Genomic DNA, 21,128 nt, shown 5'->3' on the forward strand with positions numbered 1-21,128 from the left:
GTCCACCACGTGTGTTTGAATTGTAAATTGTATATTTACTCATTTTATTTATCTGATTTTAACTATTTATTATTTTATTTATATTGTACTTGCTTTTCAAATCGAAAATGAATAATTATTTCATTGAAGACTTTACAGCTCTTTATCTCAGTTAATTTGACTAGCTGCATAATAGGATAATGCATTTTGCAACAAGTATTGGTACTTCATTTATTAAAATAAAATACATGTTAAAAAAAATATTGTGCTAAAATGTACCCATTAATACTGCATTTTAACTGCAGTTTTACAAACTGGAGAGGTAATTGTACTATCCACTAATAATCGCAAAGATCATTTGTATGAGCTATGATCGCGGAGGAGCGAAAAAGTGTTAGTGCAAGGACTGTACTGTGGATATTGATCCCACGAGTCCAACTGTGAGACAAATGCACCACCAAGTGAACATTGTTGTGGATCAATGCGTAATAAGAGGGTACAATTAGTGTTGCTACGTAACGAGCAAGTCCGATTATAGATGCATATTGAGATGACCCAACAAGGTGTGCTCCATAATTAGTAGGGCCAACAACTGAAGCATGTTGAGATTGCCCAACAAGAGTTACTCCATAGTTAGTAAGTCCAACATGTTGAGTTGGTCAAATAAGGGTAGCACCACGGTCAACTGGTCCAGTAACTAAGGTAGCATGAGATGTTCCAACAAGTGTAGCACCATGATTCAAGAGTCCAGCAAGAACACCATGGATCGATGGTCCATGCAAAATGCTTAAACGAGGCGAGCATTAATTCATTATTCAACTTCCCAACCAAAGCGAGGCGGTCTGTATCCAAAAACTCTAACCAGCGTATATCGTGGCAGATACACAACCTCAAGCTACCCCTACAGAAAAGAAGATGGACGACAGACTAGCACACGCAACAACCCGGTCGTCGAGTATGTTTTACAGGTTACATCAGAACGAGTTAATCAAGATCATTCAGGGGTGTCTCGTGTGAACACACGGTACATCAATATAACAATTTTAAAAACTATAAGTGATTCATTTGTGCTAGCATAAGAGAATCGCTAAATGCAGAATCGTGTCCAACATTATTATAAAACCGGTTCCTATCAAAACCACAATTTTCGCTAGTCATTAAACGACTACAGTAAATGTGCCATGAATTGGATACTATGGCACAATGGAAAACCCTCAATCACAATATGAAAGCGTTAAATAAATTCTCGTTTACAAAGCTATGGTTTCAGTTGTAAAAGCACAAGCAAAGCTTTAAAGTATCTTATGATAACGTAACAATCGACATAAAATTATCTATCTAAACATTTTTCGCAATTTATTTGAACATTTTTATTGTAATCGCATTTACGCTAATATGCTGAATGTAGGATAGAACTTGTATAATCCAGTAATGCGAATTATTCCAGGAACAAGATTAATAAATAGTTCTTGCGTGCCTTTTGAGTAATATCATATGTCCACAAACACAAACCTTTTAATGCAGTGGCTATTTGGGTAGTATTTAAACCATTCTTACTTTAAAAATATTATCGGATAATGAACTCTACCTACTCTGTAAGACTCCACATTTAGAACAGGATAGCAGAAATGAGCGCCATTTCTTGCATACTGCATGCAATAACCATCGTACATAACAGTTTATTTAAAAAGGAGTAAATAATTTTCTAATGCTTTATTTATCAAAAATAAAAGAAAAACAAATTAAAATAAATACTGTATCCGGCGTGCATTCATTAGATTGTTAAATACAACCGTTATAACTGAAACGTAGTTTCGAGCAGGTATTCTGCATTATAACAGCAGTTTTTCGAACAAGCAAGTATATTCTTTTAACCCCTAATGATCGCAATCGTCATCGGCATGTGAAGTGATGTAGGAAGAGTGGGAAACAGTTGGAGCAAGAAGCAATGTGCTGTGGGCATTGGCTTCATGAGTCCAACTGTGAGACAAAGGTGCTACCAAGTGAGCACTGTGGTGGATCAATCCGTGATGAGACGGTGCNTAGCAAGGGTTGCCAAACAGGCTACGACAATCTGGATAACAAGATTAAAGTAGAAAATTGTATCAATGAAGAATACACAACTGAACAATGGGAAAAGTTTGAAAGGCTGTGAATGAAAACAATGCAATTCTTGTTCTATTGAGATTTTTAAAAAATATTAATTAGATCGATTTATACACAATGCTCAATTACAAGTATACATACAGCCTAAAAAGGAAACAAGAAATCAATTCCGAAAAATGTAATTATTAAGCTTCAACACATCCCCAGAACAACGTATGTCATTGATATCCTAAGATAACTTACAATCGCATACAGACCCAACCGTCTCTTCGTTTGATAATAGTTCCATAGTTTAGTTAGCTTTAGTTTATTGTGAACTTATAAAACGGTATATTATTATATAAAGGTAAGAGCACAAAGTAAGTCAACTAATACTTAATCATACTCATACTCCTGAAGATGTTTTTTGAGAGCGAAATGTACATTGAGCAATGGCATATTTTCATCTGAAATCCCTAAAGGGGCGGAATTTCATAATTCAATGAAAATTTTTAACTGTGAACGTTGCTATGTCCACCATGTGGTTTTTAATTGTTATTATTTCCTGATTTTAACTATTTATTCTTATTTATTATTTTATTTATATCATACGTGTTTTATTAATGCCAATTAGTTATAACATGTGCTTTTTTTCGATACAAGCAACTGTTTGTCTTATATACTGTATTAACCCCTAAACCTATCCTTGAGAAAACCTTAAGACCTAGGCAAAACGTTGGATTTCGTTTAATAATAAATAAAATCTGATTTAAACATATTCATAAAGGAATGTCTGTATTTTCGGGGATTCCTAAAAACTATAGAAGTGTCTCCTAACACAGCCCTCTAATTAACTTAAAAACTTACGAAAAGAGAGGTTGAAAATATAAATATCGCATTGGGCATATTTTCTTTACGTCGAACTGTACGTTGAAAAATTAATTTTGGTTTCCGTATTTATAGTTTAAATTGGACGATATGGTGACAAGGTGGGCTCTAGCAAACGCGAATTAAAAACCCTCAATCAACTTTCTAACATTATAACAGAGCTTTCGACAAATTCTAGCTTCTAGAGCTATACTTTACAGTAGTTTTTGATAACATAAATATTGACTTTAACAGTCCTTTCTTGAAAATTTCATTTGCTTTACTACAGTAAAATTGTAGTTGCTTTTCAAATCGGAAATGAATTATAATTTCGTTGAAGACATTACAGCTCTTTATCTCAATTAATTTGACTAGCTGCATAATAGAATAATAACAATAACATGTTCATTTTGCAATAAGTATTGGTACTTTATTTATTAAAATAATATACATGTTAAAACAAATATTGTGCTAACATGTATCCATTCATTCAGAATGGGTGGCTCTTTGGTGTTTTAGTAGTATTAGACAAGAGAGGGAAAACCCTTCCTGAAACTATCTTTGGCAGGATCAAATATCTTTGAAAATGTTTTTTAGCTATTTTTTATACAAATAATAGATGAAAAATAACTTCTCTCTTTTCCGAACTCAAACAATTGTAAGATTCTAAAACAAACTCTAATTTTCTAAGTGACGTCGCCTTCTAATTGCATAATGACAATTACAAACATTACCATTTACTGAAGCAACACATTCACCCAAACCATAAAATATGACCCATTATTTGAAGAAGTTATCATATCATAAATTTTTTTAGATTTACTGTACTAAGTAGCCAAATCTCTAATTTCTAATTTCTAAAAATTGCAACAACATCTAAAGCATGTGTAATAAGGAAAGTCCTTAATCGTATCGTGTTCTTTCATTCAATGACCAATATTTGTACTTAATTAGTATAAGTGACGTTTAAGATCGCCTTCTAATTGCATAACAATAATTAAAAACGTTAGCATTCACTGAAGCAACTAAAATAGTACGTGGTTTACCTATCTGTTGCCGGAAGTCAAATCGCGTTTCCTGTTTTTAGATTACATACATAGAAACATGGACCGCAGTTTTTGATTGGTGTTTCACTGGCCTTAGTCGAAATACACAAATAAAGTCCTTCAAAGGGATAGATAAAGTGTTTGGTTTTTTTTAAGTAAATAATAGAGATCAAAAGTAGCTTCTCTCTTTGCCGAACCCAAACAATTGTATGATTCTAAAACAAACTCTATTTTTCTGAATGTTTGACAACATCCGAAGATTGCCAAATCTAGGAAAAATACAAGTTATTTCCAATTTCTAACTGAACTTAACTGACCGAGGGTTTTACTCTTGACAAAAGCTCCACTGATCCACTTAACAATACAAGCGATTAAAAGAGATCATCTCCAAAGCACATGCATTAATCTGAATATAATTTTAGTTATTAACTATCTTCAGTGGAGTTATTATTATTCGATATTCCTTCATTATATTCATATAGGTAGCTTAGAATAGTTTTCTAATTACATTTATAATTAAAAAATGTAGGTAGAGCACTTAGACCGAAAATATAAAAGAAAAAATGCCACTAATATTATTCAGCTGTTTTCGATTGCTCAATAATATAATTTACAGAAAATAATGGATATTGATCGTAATGTGAAAGTAAATTAACAATAAGTTATCGAAACACATTTCCGTTAGTCACGTATTATTGAGGAACACTTTGATTCATCTTTCACTGAAGGGCCGTGAAATGGAATTCAATCGTAATTTTTATTAAGCATAGGCACCTTAATAAACAAANATAAGTTATCAAAACACATTTCCGTTAGTCACGTATTATTGAGGAACACTTTGATTCATCTTTCACTGAAGGGCCGTGAAATGGAATTCAATCGTAATTTTTATTAAGCATAGGCACCTTAATATACAGAAACGCAATTAGATCGCACACAGCTTTATACACAATACCCAATTAAAGGTGTTCATATAACTTGAAAAAGAAACAAGAAATTAATTCCGAAAACTGTAATTATTAAGCTTCAACACATCCCCGGAACAACGTCTTTCATTGATATCCTAAGATGACTTACAATCACATACAGACCCAACGATTTCTTCGTTCGATACTAGTTCCATAGTTTAGTTAGCTCCAGTGTATTACGAACTTATAAAACATGGTTCATTATAATATTAAGGTAAGAACATCATACTCTATTCCTGAAGATGCTTTGAGAGAGCGAAATGTACATTGAGCAATGGCATATTTTCATATGAAATGTCTAAAGGGGCAGAATTGTAAGGGCAACAGATATTTGCTGATGCGACTAATTTCATAAGTGAAAGTAGTGTGAACGTTGATATGTCCACCATGTAGTTTTTAATTGTAAATTGTATATTTACTCGTTTTATTTATATGATTATCTGATTTCAACTATTTATTCTTATTTATTATTTTATTTATACTCTACTTGCTTTTCAATTCGAAAATGAATAATTATTTCGTTGAAGACATTATAGATCTTTATCTCAGTTTAAATAAAATACATATTAAAAGAAATATTGTGCTAACATGTATCCATTAACACTGCATTGTAACAGCAGTTTTTTAAACTGGGAAAGGAATTAACCCCTAAGAATCGCAAAGATTATCTGCATGAACTATGATCGCGGAGTAGCGAGAAAGAGTTAGTGCGAGGAGTGTACTGTGGGTATTGATCCCATGAGTCCAACTGTGAGACAAAGGTGCCACCAAGTCAACATTGTTGTGGATCAATGAGTAATTAGTGGGTACAATTAGTGTTGCTCAGTAACGAGCAAGTCCGATTACAGGTGCATGTTGAGATGACCCAACAAGGTGTGCCCCATAATTAGTAGGTCCAACAACTGAAGCATGTTGAGATTGTTCAACAAGGGTTGCTCCATAGTTAGTAGGTCCAATAACTAAAGCATATTGAGTTGGTCCAATAGTAGTTGCACCATGGTCAAAAGGTCCTACTGCAGGAGCATGATAAGATAGTCGAAGGAGAGATGCTCCATGTTCAACTGGTCCAATAACAGAAGCAACATGAGATGTTCCAACAAGAATAGCACCATGATTAACTGATCCAGCAAAAACACCATTTCTCGATGGTCCATACAAACGAGGCGAACATTCATTCATAATTCAACTTTCCAGCCAAAGCAAAGCAGTATTTATCCAGAAACTCAAACCAGCGTATATCGTGGGAGATAAACAACACACTCAAGCTACCCCTGCAAAGAAGAAGATGGACGACATGCTAACGGGCTTCTGAACATCATTCATTACTGAAAGGAGGGTCCCGTGGGAACACACGGTATAGCAATATAACAATTTAAAAAACTATAAGGGATTCATTTGTGCCAGCATAAGAAAATCGCTAAATGCAGAATTGTGTCCAACGATATTATATAAAACCATTCTATTTAGAACCACAATTCTCGCTAGTCATTAGACGACTACAGTACAATTTTACAATAATCACATCTAATAAATATGTCATTGATTGGATGCTATAGCAAAATAGATAACCCTCAATCAACTTTTCGAGATATTACAATTGCTTTCACAATATCAAATGAACTCTGCCTACTCTGTAGGACTCCACATTTAAAACACGATAGCAGAAATGAGCGCCATTTCTTGCATACTGCATGCAATAACCATCGTAAATAACAGTTTATTTAAAAACGAGTAAATAATTTTCTAATGCTTTATTTATCAAAAATAAAAGAAAAACAAATTAAAATAAATACTGTATCCGGCGTGCATTCATTAGATTGTTAAATACAACCGTTATAACTGAAACGTAGTTTCGAGCAGGTATTCTGCATTATAACGGCAGTTTTTCGAGCATGCAAGCATATTCTTTTAACCCCTAATGATCGCAATTGTCATCGACATGTGAAGTGATGTAGGAAGAGTGGGAAAGAGTTGGAGCAAGAAGCAATGTGCTGTGGGCATTGGCTTCATGAGTCCAACTGTGAGACAAAGGTGCTACCAAGTGAGCACTGTGGTGGATCAATCCGTGATGAGATGGTGCAATAAGTGTGGCTCCATGGTACGCAGATCCAACAAGAGATGCGTGATGGGATGGTCCAACAAGGGTTGCTCCATGGTGAGCGGGTCCTACTACTGAAGCGTGGTGACTTGGTCCAACAAGGGTTGCTCCATGATGAGCCGGTCCTACTACTGAAGCGTGGTGAGTTGGGCCAACAAGGGTTGCTCCATGGTGAGCGGGTCCAACGACTGAAGCGTGGTGTGTTGGTCCAACAAGGGTTGCTCCATGATCAATTGGTCCTACAACAGATGCATGATGAGAGGGTCCAACAAGGGTTGCTCCATGGTGAGCGGGTCCTACTACTGAAGCGTGGTGACTTGGTCCAACAAGGGTTGCTCCATGATGAGCCGGTCCTACTACTGAAGCGTGGTGAGTTGGGCCAACAAGGGTTGCTCCATGGTGAGCGGGTCCAACGACTGAAGCGTGGTGTGTTGGTCCAACAAGGGTTGCACCATGGTCAACTGGTCCGACTAGGGAGGCGTGGTGAGATGGTCCAACGAGTGTAGCACCGTGGCTCACAGGTCCAGCAAGCACACCATGGCTAGATGGTCCCACAATTGTGTTATGTCCATGACCGTGAGCAAGAAGAGGAGCAGCTATTATACCATGAGCTTCATGATCACCGTGATCTTGGCTTTCCCAAAGTCCTTCTCCATGCCATTGGCCGTCATCATGACCATGGTGTCCCAAGAGAACACCAGCATTAGCAAAAGTTGCTAAACAAACTACGGCAATCTACAAAATAAGATTAAAAGGCATATAGAATATTCTATCACTAAAGTGAAATCCACTGAACAAAAAGATCTGCTAATACGTACAAATCTTGTGGTTCTTGCTCTTTTGCTGTTTTTAAAGCAATTTTGTTTATTTATACTTATAGCAACTATTTCTCTTCACTAATATTGAAAACTGATTATATCAGGTATTGTTTTAATGAACCTTAAAATTTATAAATATCTTACCAAAAATTTCATTTTGGAAGTTGTTGGTGTAACTGATAAAGATCCACTGATAACTAAGGACGCTTCACTCTACTATTTATATGTTTAATGTTGACCTTCGACACGAGTGAGATCATCACCTCCCGGCGATAAAAAATCCAGTCGTTATTTTGGAACTTCACTTTCTCCTTATCAAACACACCTAGGTACTCGTCAATAAGCTCCCTCAGTTTATAATTCATCAACAAGTGCTTTTGAAATTCTTTCGCTTTAAACACATAATTGTTGTCAGTGTATTTTATCATAGCAGGGCTTGTAATAGCCTTATTCGGTGATCTCTTTCGGCGAAAAATAAATCGCAGAAAGTTTTATTTGTAACTATTTAATTTTTTCTATAAGCACATAATATATATAGATATAGTATATGTAGGCATTGAATAGTTTCTTAAATCTTGCAAAAGCTGGAAAATAAAAAAAAATTAAATTAAAAACGTAAGATTTGCCTGATATCACCTAAACGCTTACTAATAGGACGTAATCTCAAATAAGGAGTAGAAAGGGTGGCTCTTTGGTGTTTTAGTAGTATTAGACAAGAGAGGGAAAACCCTTCCTGAAACTATCTTTGGCAGGATCAAATATCTTTGAAACTGTCAATGTGTTTTACAATTGTAGTTTAATTATTTTTTTAAGCAAATAATAGAGATGAAAAATAACTTCTCTCTTTTCCGAACTCAAACAATTGTAAGATTCTAAAACAAACTCTAATTTTCTAAGTGACGTCGCCTTCTAATTGCATAATGACAATTACAAACATTACCATTTACTGAAGCAACTAAAGTAGTACGTAGTTTACCTATCTATTGCCGGAAGTCAAATCGCATATCCTGTTTTTAAATTACATACATAGCAGTTTTTGATTAGTGTTTCATTTGTCGTAGTCGAAATGCACAAATAAAGTCGTTTAAAAGTATAGATAAACTGTTTAGTATTTTTTAAGCAAAAAATAAAGATGAAAAATAACTTTTCTCTGTGCCGAACCCAAACAATTGTATGATTCTAAAACAAACTCTATTTTGCGAATGTTTGAAAACATCCAAAGATTGCGAAATATGGGATAAAGCTATTTCCAACTTCTAACTGAACTTAACTGACCGAGAGTTCTTCAAAAAGTTTTACTATTGACAAAAGCTCCACTGATCCACTTAACAATACAAGCGATTAAAAGGGATCATCTCCAAAGCCCACGCATAGATCATCATAAAAATTATACCTAACATCATTTGTTCTTTAATCTGAATATTATTTTAGTTATTAACTATCTTCAGTGAAGTTATTATTATTCGATATTCCTTCATTATATTCATATAGGTAGCTTAGAATAGTTTTCTAATTACATTTATAATTAAAAAATGTAGGTAGAGCACTTAGACCGAAAATGTAAAAGAAAAAATGCCACTAATATTATCCAGCTGTTTTTGATTGCTCAATAATATAATTTACAGAAAATAATGGATATTGATCGTAATGTGAAAGTAAATTAACAATAAGTTATCAAAACACATTTCCGTTAGTCACGTATTATTGAGGAACACTTTGATTCATCTTTCACTGAAGGGCCGTGAAATGGAATTCAATCGTAATTTTTATTAAGCATAGGCACCTTAATAAACAAAAACGCAATTAGATCGCATACAGCTTTATACAAAATGCCCATCAATGGGCATGTTCGTGACCGTGGGAAACAAGAGGAGCAGCAATTATTCCATGAGTTTTGTGATCGCCGTGCCACTGGCTTTCCAAAAGTCCTTCTCCGTGCCATTTTCCATCATCTTTGCTAGGGTGTCCCAAAAGAATACCAGCATTAGCAAGGGTTGCCAAACAGGCTACGACAATCTGGATAACAAGATTAAAGTAGAAAATTGTATCAATGAAGAATACACAACTGAACAATGGGAAAAGTTTGAAAGGCTGTGAATGAAAACAATGCAATTCTTGTTCTATTGAGATTTTTAAAAAATATTAATTAGATCGATTTATACACAATGCTCAATTACAAGTATACATACAGCCTAAAAAGGAAACAAGAAATCAATTCCGAAAAATGTAATTATTAAGCTTCAACACATCCCCAGAACAACGTATGTCATTGATATCCTAAGATAACTTACAATCGCATACAGACCCAACCGTCTCTTCGTTTGATAATAGTTCCATAGTTTAGTTAGCTTTAGTTTATTGTGAACTTATAAAACGGTATATTATTATATAAAGGTAAGAGCACAAAGTAAGTCAACTAATACTTAATCATACTCATACTCCTGAAGATGTTTTTTGAGAGCGAAATGTACATTGAGCAATGGCATATTTTCATCTGAAATCCCTAAAGGGGCGGAATTTCATAATTCAATGAAAATTTTTAACTGTGAACGTTGCTATGTCCACCATGTGGTTTTTAATTGTTATTATTTCCTGATTTTAACTATTTATTCTTATTTATTATTTTATTTATATCATACGTGTTTTATTAATGCCAATTAGTTATAACATGTGCTTTTTTTCGATACAAGCAACTGTTTGTCTTATATACTGTATTAACCCCTAAACCTATCCTTGAGAAAACCTTAAGACCTAGGCAAAACGTTGGATTTCGTTTAATAATAAATAAAATCTGATTTAAACATATTCATAAAGGAATGTCTGTATTTTCGGGGATTCCTAAAAACTATAGAAGTGTCTCCTAACACAGCCCTCTAATTAACTTAAAAACTTACGAAAAGAGAGGTTGAAAATATAAATATCGCATTGGGCATATTTTCTTTACGTCGAACTGTACGTTGAAAAATTAATTTTGGTTTCCGTATTTATAGTTTAAATTGGACGATATGGTGACAAGGTGGGCTCTAGCAAACGCGAATTAAAAACCCTCAATCAACTTTCTAACATTATAACAGAGCTTTCGACAAATTCTAGCTTCTAGAGCTATACTTTACAGTAGTTTTTGATAACATAAATATTGACTTTAACAGTCCTTTCTTGAAAATTTCATTTGCTTTACTACAGTAAAATTGTAGTTGCTTTTCAAATCGGAAATGAATTATAATTTCGTTGAAGACATTACAGCTCTTTATCTCAATTAATTTGACTAGCTGCATAATAGAATAATAACAATAACATGTTCNAACAGTCCTTTCTTGAAAATTTCATTTGCTTTACTACAGTAAAATTGTAGTTGCTTTTCAAATCGGAAATGAATTATAATTTCGTTGAAGACATTACAGCTCTTTATCTCAATTAATTTGACTAGCTGCATAATAGAATAATAACAATAACATGTTCATTTTGCAATAAGTATTGGTACTTTATTTATTAAAATAATATACATGTTAAAACAAATATTGTGCTAACATGTATCCATTCATTCTGCATTATAACTGCAGGAGAGATAATTGTATTAACTCCTAATAATCGCAAAGATCATCAACATGGGCTACGATTGCGGAAGAGCGAGAAAGAGTTGGTGCAAGGAGTGTACTGTGAGTATTGATCCCGTGAGTCCAACTGTGAGACAAAGGTGCTACCAAGTGAGCATTGTCGTAGCTCAATCCGTGATAAGAGGGTGCAATTAGTGTTGCTCCGTGACCAGCAAGTCCGATTACAGAGGCGTGTTGAGATGGTCCAACAAGTGTTGCTCCATAGTTAGTAGGTCCAACAACTGAAGCATGTTGAGATGGTCCAACAAGTGGTCCAACAACTGAAGCATGTTGAGATGGTCCAACAAGTGTTGCTCCATAGTTAGTTGGTCCAACAACTGAAGCATGTTGAGATGGCCCAACAAGTGTTGCTCCGTAGTTAGTAGGTCCAACAACTGAAGCATGTTGGGATGGTCCAACAAGTGTTGCTCCATAGTTAGCAGGTCCAACAACTGAGGTATGTTGAGTTGGTCCAACAAGGGTTGCTCCATAGTTAGTAGGTCCAACAACTGAAGCATGTTGAGTTGGTCCAATAAGAGTTGCACCATTGTCAACTAGTCCTACTACAGAAGCTTGGTGAGATGGTCCAATGAGAGTTGCTCCATGTTCAACTGGTCCAACAACTGATGCAGCATGAGATGGGCCAACAAGAGTAGCACCATGATTTACGGGTCCAGCAAGAACACCGTGGGCAAGAAGAGGGGCAGCAATTATTCCATGAGTTTTGTGATCGCCGTACCACTGGCTTTCCAAAAGTCCTTCTCCGTGCCATTGTCCGTCATCTTTGCCATGGTGTCCCAAAAGAATACCAGCATTAGCAAGGGTTGCCAAACAGGCTACGGCAATCTAGATAACAAGATTAAAATGGAAAATTGTATCAATAAAAAAATATACAACTGAACAAAGGGAAAAAGTTTGAAAGGCTGCAAACGTTCTATTGAGATTTTTAAAATATATCAGTTATTGCTACCTATATGACCTGTTTCACTTCTAAATTATTGAAATTAACAACATTTAAAAATCTTACCAAAAACTTCATATTGCTGTTTATATCTTCCACCGATACAGATCGAATGATATCTAAGGTTGATTTACTATACTATTTATATGTTTAATATTGACCTTCGACGGAAGTGAGATCTTCACCTCCAAGCGATAAAAAAATTATTCTTTAATATGGGAGTTTACTTTCTCCTTCTACTTACTCATCAACAATCAAGCTGATATTATTAAATATCAACAAATGGTTTTTAAATACGTGCGCTTTATTATTAGTGTACCTTAATAAATTAAAGTTTATATTAATCTTGTTGCTATTTTTGACGATAAAAAGCAAATTACAAAAATTGTATATTTTGTAATTTTTTTACTTAATATTGTAACTCTTTGATGACCAACGTCATGACCAAAACATGTCAGAGTTTTTCTAGAGTAAAAATTTCACATGTTTTTTTAATTTTCTAATTATTAAACAATACTACTTAGCCAAGAGATTAACGAAAATACAACCGCGATAGTTTTTACAAGACAATTCCTTAAACTTTATAAAATATTTTATAGATCACTTACAAATATGAAATTTCTTAACTAGAAAAATAGACAAGATTGGTCTTTATGGCTTATATATATTAAACAGGAAAGGATGATTCTTACTGTAAGTGTCCTTGTGATGATCAAACATCTTAAAAATTAGCAAACTATTTTACTACTAGAATTCAACGCATTACAATTAGAATTTAACGCATTAAATAATGTAGTTTCCATAACAAATTTATTTTTCTCAAGTTTATTTTCCAAAAAACTGTAAAACAAAACAGGAAAGCAAAAATTTCTTCCCTCTTTTAACTGAACTCGGATGACCGAAAATTTTTAAAACGTTTATCCTAAAAATAACTCCACTAAACGTTATAAAACAATTGAAAGAAGTATCCCTAAGCTGACAATTTGATAAATGCTTTCGCAGCTAATCTAATTCAGGCCTAAACGCCGTCATCGGTGACTTCTTCAGAGATTTTTCATTTCCGATGCTGGGATGTGCAGTCCACATTAAGAAACAACAATCGGCGACGTCCTTTAGGCCTGAATAAAAACATCAGCATCACTTATCTCTAAGCTTATGGTCATCGAATTAAACATATCCAATTGTCCAATATATGTAAGTTTTATTATTGAAATATACTTTTACAATACTTCATAGAAGACTTCAATGTATATGCCGAGATAGAATCGTTAGCACAAAGTAAACCTGCATCAACAATCAGTCCCTTCGACTTGCACTTATTACAAAGCCAGAAGGTAAGGCAGAAAGTCCTTTGTCCAAATAATTCAATAAAACCACGACAAAACTTGGACGACGTCAAGCGGTCCACTAGCCCTCTCACTCGGGTGAAAATACTATTTGAGTCTTTTGTATGGAATTAATCTCATCAAAAATAAATTCGTCAAGGATCAGACCTGACAGTCGGTGTAGGGTTGAAGGTCGAAAGCTGCTAGTTCTCTTGTCTACTTCAGATCACAAGTAAAGTTAAAGGATAAATATTCGATAATTGAATAATGTCGATGCGATGCGTATATTAGGCTCGGTGTAGGTTTTGTTATGTGATTTTATTTGTTGTACGTCGTTTATTAAATTAATGGAAATTTCTGATTGCCACTATGGAATAGTACTTAATATAAATATTCCAAGGCGGCCAGATCAATTGTAGGGGCCAAACATCCCCGAGACACAATCAAAATGTCGCTGTAGTATAAACGCAAGGGCGATAATTAGATGGCTTTATGTCTGACGGATGTTTGGCCTTTGGGCCTTACAATTGCTCTAATAGTTTACAAAAAGTATTGAAATAGTTCCATAAATATCATATTTAAAAATGAAGACTCAGACTTATTTTTTGCGAACTTTGAAGCGTCTGACAGAAATTAGCGCCGATGGAAAGTATATGGCATCATCATTATCATAAAGTCCTAAGACTGATTGGACACTTACCTCCACTCTTTGCTACTGAGCTAAACTTCGCATTTCCCTAAAACTAGAACAACCCATATCTTTAACTATTTGCGAACAGTAATCTAACCAAGGTCTACCTCTACCCCTCCTAACTCCTGTTTCTGCCTGTAATATGTCTCTGACTTGACCTTCATGCGTGAGAAGGTGTCCTACCAACCTATCTCGCCTATTTTTTACTGCCTTCCATAGAGTCCTCTGTTCTCCTATTCTTTCCAATACCTCTTCATTTCTAACCTTTCCTTCCCACATTATCCTCATCATTCGCCTATAACACCACATTTCGAATGCTTCTAACCTTTTCTTTTCCGCCGCACCCACTGTCCATGTTTCGCACCCGTACAACGCCGCGCTCCAAACATACACGTTTAACAATCTTTTTCGAATTTCTAAATTAACCGTTCGCGAGCATAGAAGTGGCTTCTTTTTATTAAAGGCGACAGGACCCTGCGCTATCCTCTGCTTTACATCCCTACTACTTCTTCCGTCCTGACTTATCTGACTTCCTAGATATCTAAAATCAGCCACTTCTTCTAATTTTTCGTCTCTTGTCTGTATATTCGCTCTTTCCCTACTTTTTCTTCCCTTGCATACCTGTATTTTAGTTTTACTTTTATTTATTTTCATACAGTACTAAAGTATGACAGTGTGGATTATTATTTTTTAACAATATTCTATGAAACATTATCTGTAACTCAGCATTTAAACTTTAAGAAGCTAATAAAATACTATAAACACTACTCTATCCCATCCATTTTATTACTCAGAAAATACATAATGTCTGGCGGCTCCAGGATATTGCTGTAATATGCTTTTACCTGAACCGTCCCATCCCCCAATTTTAACTGCCCTCTATCTGCGACTCAATTAAAATAATACTCAATGCCTGATGTGGTGACTGATTGTGCTACACCAAATCGATAAATGCAAAATACAGTACAGTAACTGAATGATTTTTGAGTCCAATGTTGCAATATAGTCACATTTGACTAACTTGAAAAATACCTTATCCATTTCATAAACTGGACAAAAAGAATGCCCTGATAGTGAAATAAAATAAAAAAAGGGGCGAGCGTGTATTAGTGTACATGTGTAAGAAATAAAACTTTTTTTAGATTGTATATATTAACTAATTAGTAAACACCAGGAAAATACAAATTTATTTCGAGCGGACGAATGCAGAATACTGGTTTAGTTTTGTTAAAACCTTTTACGCTTGCACCATACAAAACCGCAGAGGGTACTTACAAATCAAAACAAACACAAACGCATATGCAATACATATACAGTACAGCGAAGGCGCGACCTGCTGACAATTTATCGAAATGGGAATTTTAGTATAATCGGTTGCTACTAACAAGTGTACTTCTGTAGCCTGTTAAAATGACTTCTTTTGGACATACCCACCAGGGGTCATACATAGCGCGTGGCGCGTGACGTTACACTTTTCGGTTTTATACCCTAGTAAATTTCCTTGATTACGACAAGTGGGTGCAACATTCGTATACATACCTACAAAGCATGTGCACTAATAAATGTTTGGAGTTGGTTTCTAATTAAATAATGAGTAAAAAAGTCGGTAACATTTAGTCGAAAAGGAAGAAGAAAAAACATTTCTCGGCTGTTTCAGTAATTCAATAATACCTGTCATTTATTAGATATGATATTAATCGTAATGTAAAAGTCAATTAACAATAAGTTATCAAAATACCTTTCCGTCAATCATTTAGGAATACACTGGTTCATCTTTCACTGTAATAAGGTCACGAAAAGGCATTCAACCATAAGTTATTTTTGGTATGTTTAGTAAACAATAATGTAATTACATTGGACCGTCGTTGTTGCGCAAGTTTGTACGTACAACAATTAGTAATATGTGAAGTAAATGACAATAGGCAATGAATTCCGAAAGGTTTATTCCTATTTTATCGAACATTCCACATTATTCTTTAGATTAAGTATCACAAAACTAAGGATAACTAAGTAACGTAATAGTTAACCCTTTTGGAAGAATTTTTGACCTAGTCTTCATAAAGATAAGTTATATTCCTCTCATTTTAAATACAAATCTGTTACATCGCATTAAAGCATTATGATGAAATGACAATAAATATACTCATCAAGAGTTGTTACCCTTTTATTAACAAAAAGCTTCTAATAGAGCTAAAATTGAAATATCCTGCTTTTAAAAAATTACATGTAACATGTAACCACATGTTTCACCATTTTTAATAATAAATTTATACTATTGATTCTTTGTAAAACATTACCTATAAATAGAAACAACCAAATTTCTTTTTAAATGTTCACTATAATATACTATTGCCTCTGCAATAATTGGTTTGGCCTATTGAACCTTCTTCAAGATTATCTTAGACACTAAAAGATACTCATGAAAAAACAAAAATAAAACCACTGTTTCACAAAAATCAGTTTAAAACCTGAGTAACTCATATTGTTTCAGTTTGGCAATACCTATAACTCTACAAGATACCATCTTTTATTAGTAGAAGGCAGTTGAATAAGAAAATAAGGATTAAACGATTATAGGTATAAAAAAAATCAATTATTATTACATGTTTTACTAATGAAATATTAATATAAACTACAAATAGCACACAATAAACATAAAATTGTTAGGACTGCTACAAATTTTTCATTTAAAATAATCAGTGCAAAATGACAATACGTTTAAACAAATACCTAACATTGTAGGAAATTCTGAAGAAGGTTAATAGTAATTCAAAACCAGAAAAGTATTTTAGAACAACTGCTTCAAGTATCACTGGCTGAAATATTAGAAAAGTACTTAAATAGATATATCGAATACTTTCAGTCAAACGTTTTACAGATTTGTTATAACCTAATGTAACCATATCATTTTATAAAGCTAAGAAGATAATTGCGTTTTCAAACCTAGTACCAACGACGTTGGTTATGTATTTTCAGAATGTTTTTTCCGCAATATTTTTCTCCATGCATATTTATAGATAAATGTAAATATATTTTTAAAGTAAAAGTGTTAATTGGTAATAAATTGGTGTTGGTGTAAATTTTGATGCTCGAAAGGTAAGTATGTATATTTCCAAATTAAAAAATCAATTTCTGATAGCTTACGGGTGACGATCTCACTTATGTCGAAGGTCAATATTTAATGTATAAATATCAAAGGCATACTTCTCACAGACATCAGTTAGTTGATTTACAATCTATCAAACAAACAACCACCAAACATGAAATTCTTGGTAAGTAACTTAACTTAATTTTTTATTATTTTGTATAAATTTCGGTCGTTGTTTAATATTTTCAAATCAGAAAATATTTTAGCAAATTTTTACTATTACACACCTGGGGAGGAATAAAAACTGATATTTTAAGGAAGAATTAGTAATAATGGAATATATTTGCAATTAATACATGACACATTACTGTATATCCTATTTTATAGATTGTCGTAGCTTGCTTAGCAGCCGCAGCCAATGCTGGCATCATCTTGGGACATCATGGTCATGAAGATGGTCAATGGCATGGAGAGGGACTATGGGAAGGTCAATACCACGGCGATCATAAAGCTCACGGAATAATTACAACTCATGAACATGAACACGGTCATGCTACTACCATTGTTCATCCAGTACATCATGCTATTGCTCACCACGATTTAGCTCACCATGGTGCCATCCACCACGGCGCAATCCATGAAGTTGTCCACCACGGTGCCATCCACCATGGCTTGGCTCACCACGATGCCATCCACCACGGTTTAGATCACCACGGTGCTATCCACCATGAATTAGCTCACCATGGTTCTATCCATGAATTGGCTCACCACGGTGTCATCCACCATGGCTTGGCTCACCACGATGCCATCCACCACGGTGCTATCCACCATGAGTTAGCTCACCATGGTTCTATCCATGAATTGGCCCACCACGGTGCCATCCACCATGGCTTGGCTCACCACGATGCCATCCACCACGGTTTAGATCACCACGGTGCTATCCACCATGAATTAGCTCACCATGGTTCTATCCATGAATTGGCTCACCACGGTGTCATCCACCATGGCTTGGCTCACCACGATGCCATCCACCACGGTGCTATCCACCATGAGTTAGCTCACCATGGTTCTATCCATGAATTGGCCCACCACGGTGCCATCCACCATGGCTTGGCTCACCACGATGCCATCCACCACGGTTTAGATCACCACGGTGCTATCCACCATGAATTAGCTCATCATGGTTCTATCCATGAATTGGCTCACCACGGTGCCATTCACCACACTGCTCACCATGAAGTGCCCCTGGTTCACAAGTTGGTCCTCATTGCTCCAGCTGTCTCTCACTCTACCCACTACGTTCCCCATCATGATTCCCATCTTCATCATCATCATTAGGGTCTACGATGAAATGGCTGACTGTTCAACCCACTGTTTTAAAACTGCGGACGATGGCTGCATCGAAACTATGTTTCAATCACAACAGTGGCAATACTTTAATACATATTATCTGTGCACAGTAATTTGATCAATTCATTGTATATTTTTTTGTAAATAAAGCATCTGAAAAGGAAGCGATTGCTAATGTTTGTTAATTAAGATTACTCAAAACTGGAAATGTTGTTCGTGCTTTCAAGATTGCCTAAACTGAGTACCTCGAAGCTCGAAATGAAAAAACGTATTGATTATAAAGAATCACTCTATTGATTTTGATCACCGAAACCAATAGAGAACCTCCCGTTGGCTTAGAGTCTTGAAATTTGGCATTTTACACTCATTTTCTGTCTTAAATATTGTCATTACACTTATTACCCTCCTGTCCTGCCAGTCCCTCCATATCTCCTTCATACTCACCGCATGCCTAGACCTCTATATATTTTTTAAATACTCTCCTCTTATTATTTCCCTGCATCAATTTCTCACTAATTCCCCTTTTGTCCGTTCCTTAAACCACCCCCGCATCTGCTCCTGTTTAATTTTTAAAATTCTTCTTTTGATCCCTATTTCGATTACCTTTTTTCTCCATATTTTCTTCTTTATATCTCCTTCCTCCCGCCTCTCCAACCTCCTTATATTTTTTGCTACCCTTTTCATTATTGCTGTTGAGTATTGCCAGTAATAATACACACTGATATTAGCCAAGATAATAAAAGAAAATATATTTAATGAAACATGTACTGTTGAACAGAAGGCAGATCTAGAACTAACTTTTAAAGCAATATTTTATTCGCTGCATTCCACTGCTGCCGCCTTGCGAACCTGCTTATTAGACAAAACATCCGGTATGGAACAGAAAGCGATAACACAATAAAGGTGTCTAAAAGTTAACACAAACAGATATTCATATTGTACATGTAAAGTTTTCTTTGTTAATTAACTTTAACAATTGCTTCCTCCTACATCTTCCCATTTTTCGATTCTCTTCTTGTCACTTAATCTGGCGTACTTCATTCCAATTTTAATATCCACTTTATATACCTTTTCTGTAACAATTCTGCCTGCTTTTTTCCACCCAACCCGATATTTCCATCCCATAAACCTTAAATAACATAAACCCCGTAAACTTCCCAATATTGCCCACCCTTTTGCTACCTCATGCCTCATCCCTATTATTGTCACTTAATATATACCCTAGGTAAACAAACTTCCTCACCTTGTCTCTCAATTCGTCCAACATTTTCCCATTCACCTTCACTACTACCGCTATCTCCCTATATATTTCATTATTGTTTTTATTAAGCCCCTCTCTATCCCCAATTTCTTAAATATTCATCATTTCCTTTCGTTCCACTTTCGGGATCGTAGCGCAGCGTGAATAAAAATGATCTGGGCCGGTAGCAAAATGAAAGAAAATAAAACGGCGGCAAAGTCTTTGGAACGTATATTTACAGAAGCGATAACTGGTCGCATGGACGGTCTAGTACCAAGTAAAAACTTACATCTAAATTACTATACTATACACCAAGTTAACCCCCTGCGCGTCTCTTTCCCTCTGGTATGAGACGACCAAAAAGAACCGGATGAATGTAATAAAAATTAGAAAGTTATCTCTGCTAAAACGCATTTTGCTAGAAAACTATTTGTTACCCTTNAGAGCGAATATGAAGATAGGAGGCGAGAGATTAGAAATCAGATAAGTCAGAACGGAAGGAGTGGTAGAAATATAAAGCAGAGAATAGCGCAGGGTCGAGTCGCCTTCAGTAAAAAGAAGTTACTTCTATGCTCGCGAAGGATTAATTTAGAAATTCGAAAAAGATTGTTAACGGTGTTTGTTTTGAGCGCGGCGCTGTACGGGTGCGAAACATGGACAGTAGGCGCTACGGAAAAGAAAAGGTTAGAAGCGTTGGAAATGTGGTGTTACAGGCGAATGATGAGAATACCGTGGAAAGAGAAGGTTAGCAATTAAGAGGTATTAGAAAGAATAGGAGAACAGAGGACCGTATGGAAGTCAATAAGAAATAGGCAGGAAAGGTTAGTAGGATACCTTCTCAGGCATAATGGTCTAGTCAAGGACATATTAGAGGCAGAAACAGGAGTTAAGAGTAGACCTAGATTAAATTACTATTGCAAATAGTTAAGGATGTGCGATGTTCTAGGTTGAGGGAAATACGAAGATTAGCTCAGGATAGGAAAGAGTGGAGGTGCGTGTCCAACCAGTCCTAGGACTGA

General features: G+C 35.1%; 2 protein-coding genes across 2 annotated transcripts; one reads left to right on the plus strand and one right to left on the minus strand.

Annotated features, from left to right (window-relative positions):
* Nucleotides 1-9,697: 9,697 nt before the first annotated feature.
* On the minus strand, nt 9,698-16,217 carry LOC108742394 (spidroin-2-like). Its single transcript, XM_018477592.1, has 3 exons — nt 16,170-16,217; nt 11,563-12,300; nt 9,698-9,877 (listed from the first exon to the last, which is right to left on the minus strand). Exons 1-3 carry the CDS (start codon nt 16,182-16,184, stop codon nt 9,698-9,700), a joined length of 933 nt encoding a protein of 310 aa, XP_018333094.1. The 5' UTR covers nt 16,185-16,217.
* A 919-nt stretch (nt 16,218-17,136) lies between these two features.
* Nucleotides 17,137-18,881, plus strand: LOC112904975 (histidine-rich glycoprotein-like). The gene is made up of 2 exons (XM_025976377.1): nt 17,137-17,703; nt 17,907-18,881. The coding sequence occupies exons 1-2, from the start codon at nt 17,692-17,694 to the stop codon at nt 18,855-18,857; spliced, it is 963 nt and encodes a 320-aa protein (XP_025832162.1). The 5' UTR covers nt 17,137-17,691; the 3' UTR covers nt 18,858-18,881.
* The last annotated feature ends 2,247 nt before the right edge of the window (nt 18,882-21,128 follow it).

This window comes from Agrilus planipennis, unplaced genomic scaffold, assembly GCF_000699045.2.
Source record: "Agrilus planipennis isolate EAB-ADULT unplaced genomic scaffold, Apla_2.0 scaffold332, whole genome shotgun sequence".
NCBI classification, from domain to species: Eukaryota; Metazoa; Arthropoda; class Insecta; order Coleoptera; family Buprestidae; genus Agrilus; species Agrilus planipennis.

What these genes read in the sequence shown, in the direction of transcription:
- LOC108742394 (XM_018477592.1), bottom strand. An exon ending in GCTACGACAATGCTCACTTG is followed by an intron (nt 9,878 to 11,562) that starts GTAGCACCTTTG and finishes CTTGTTATCCAG; the next exon opens with ATTGTCGTAGCCTGTTTGGC.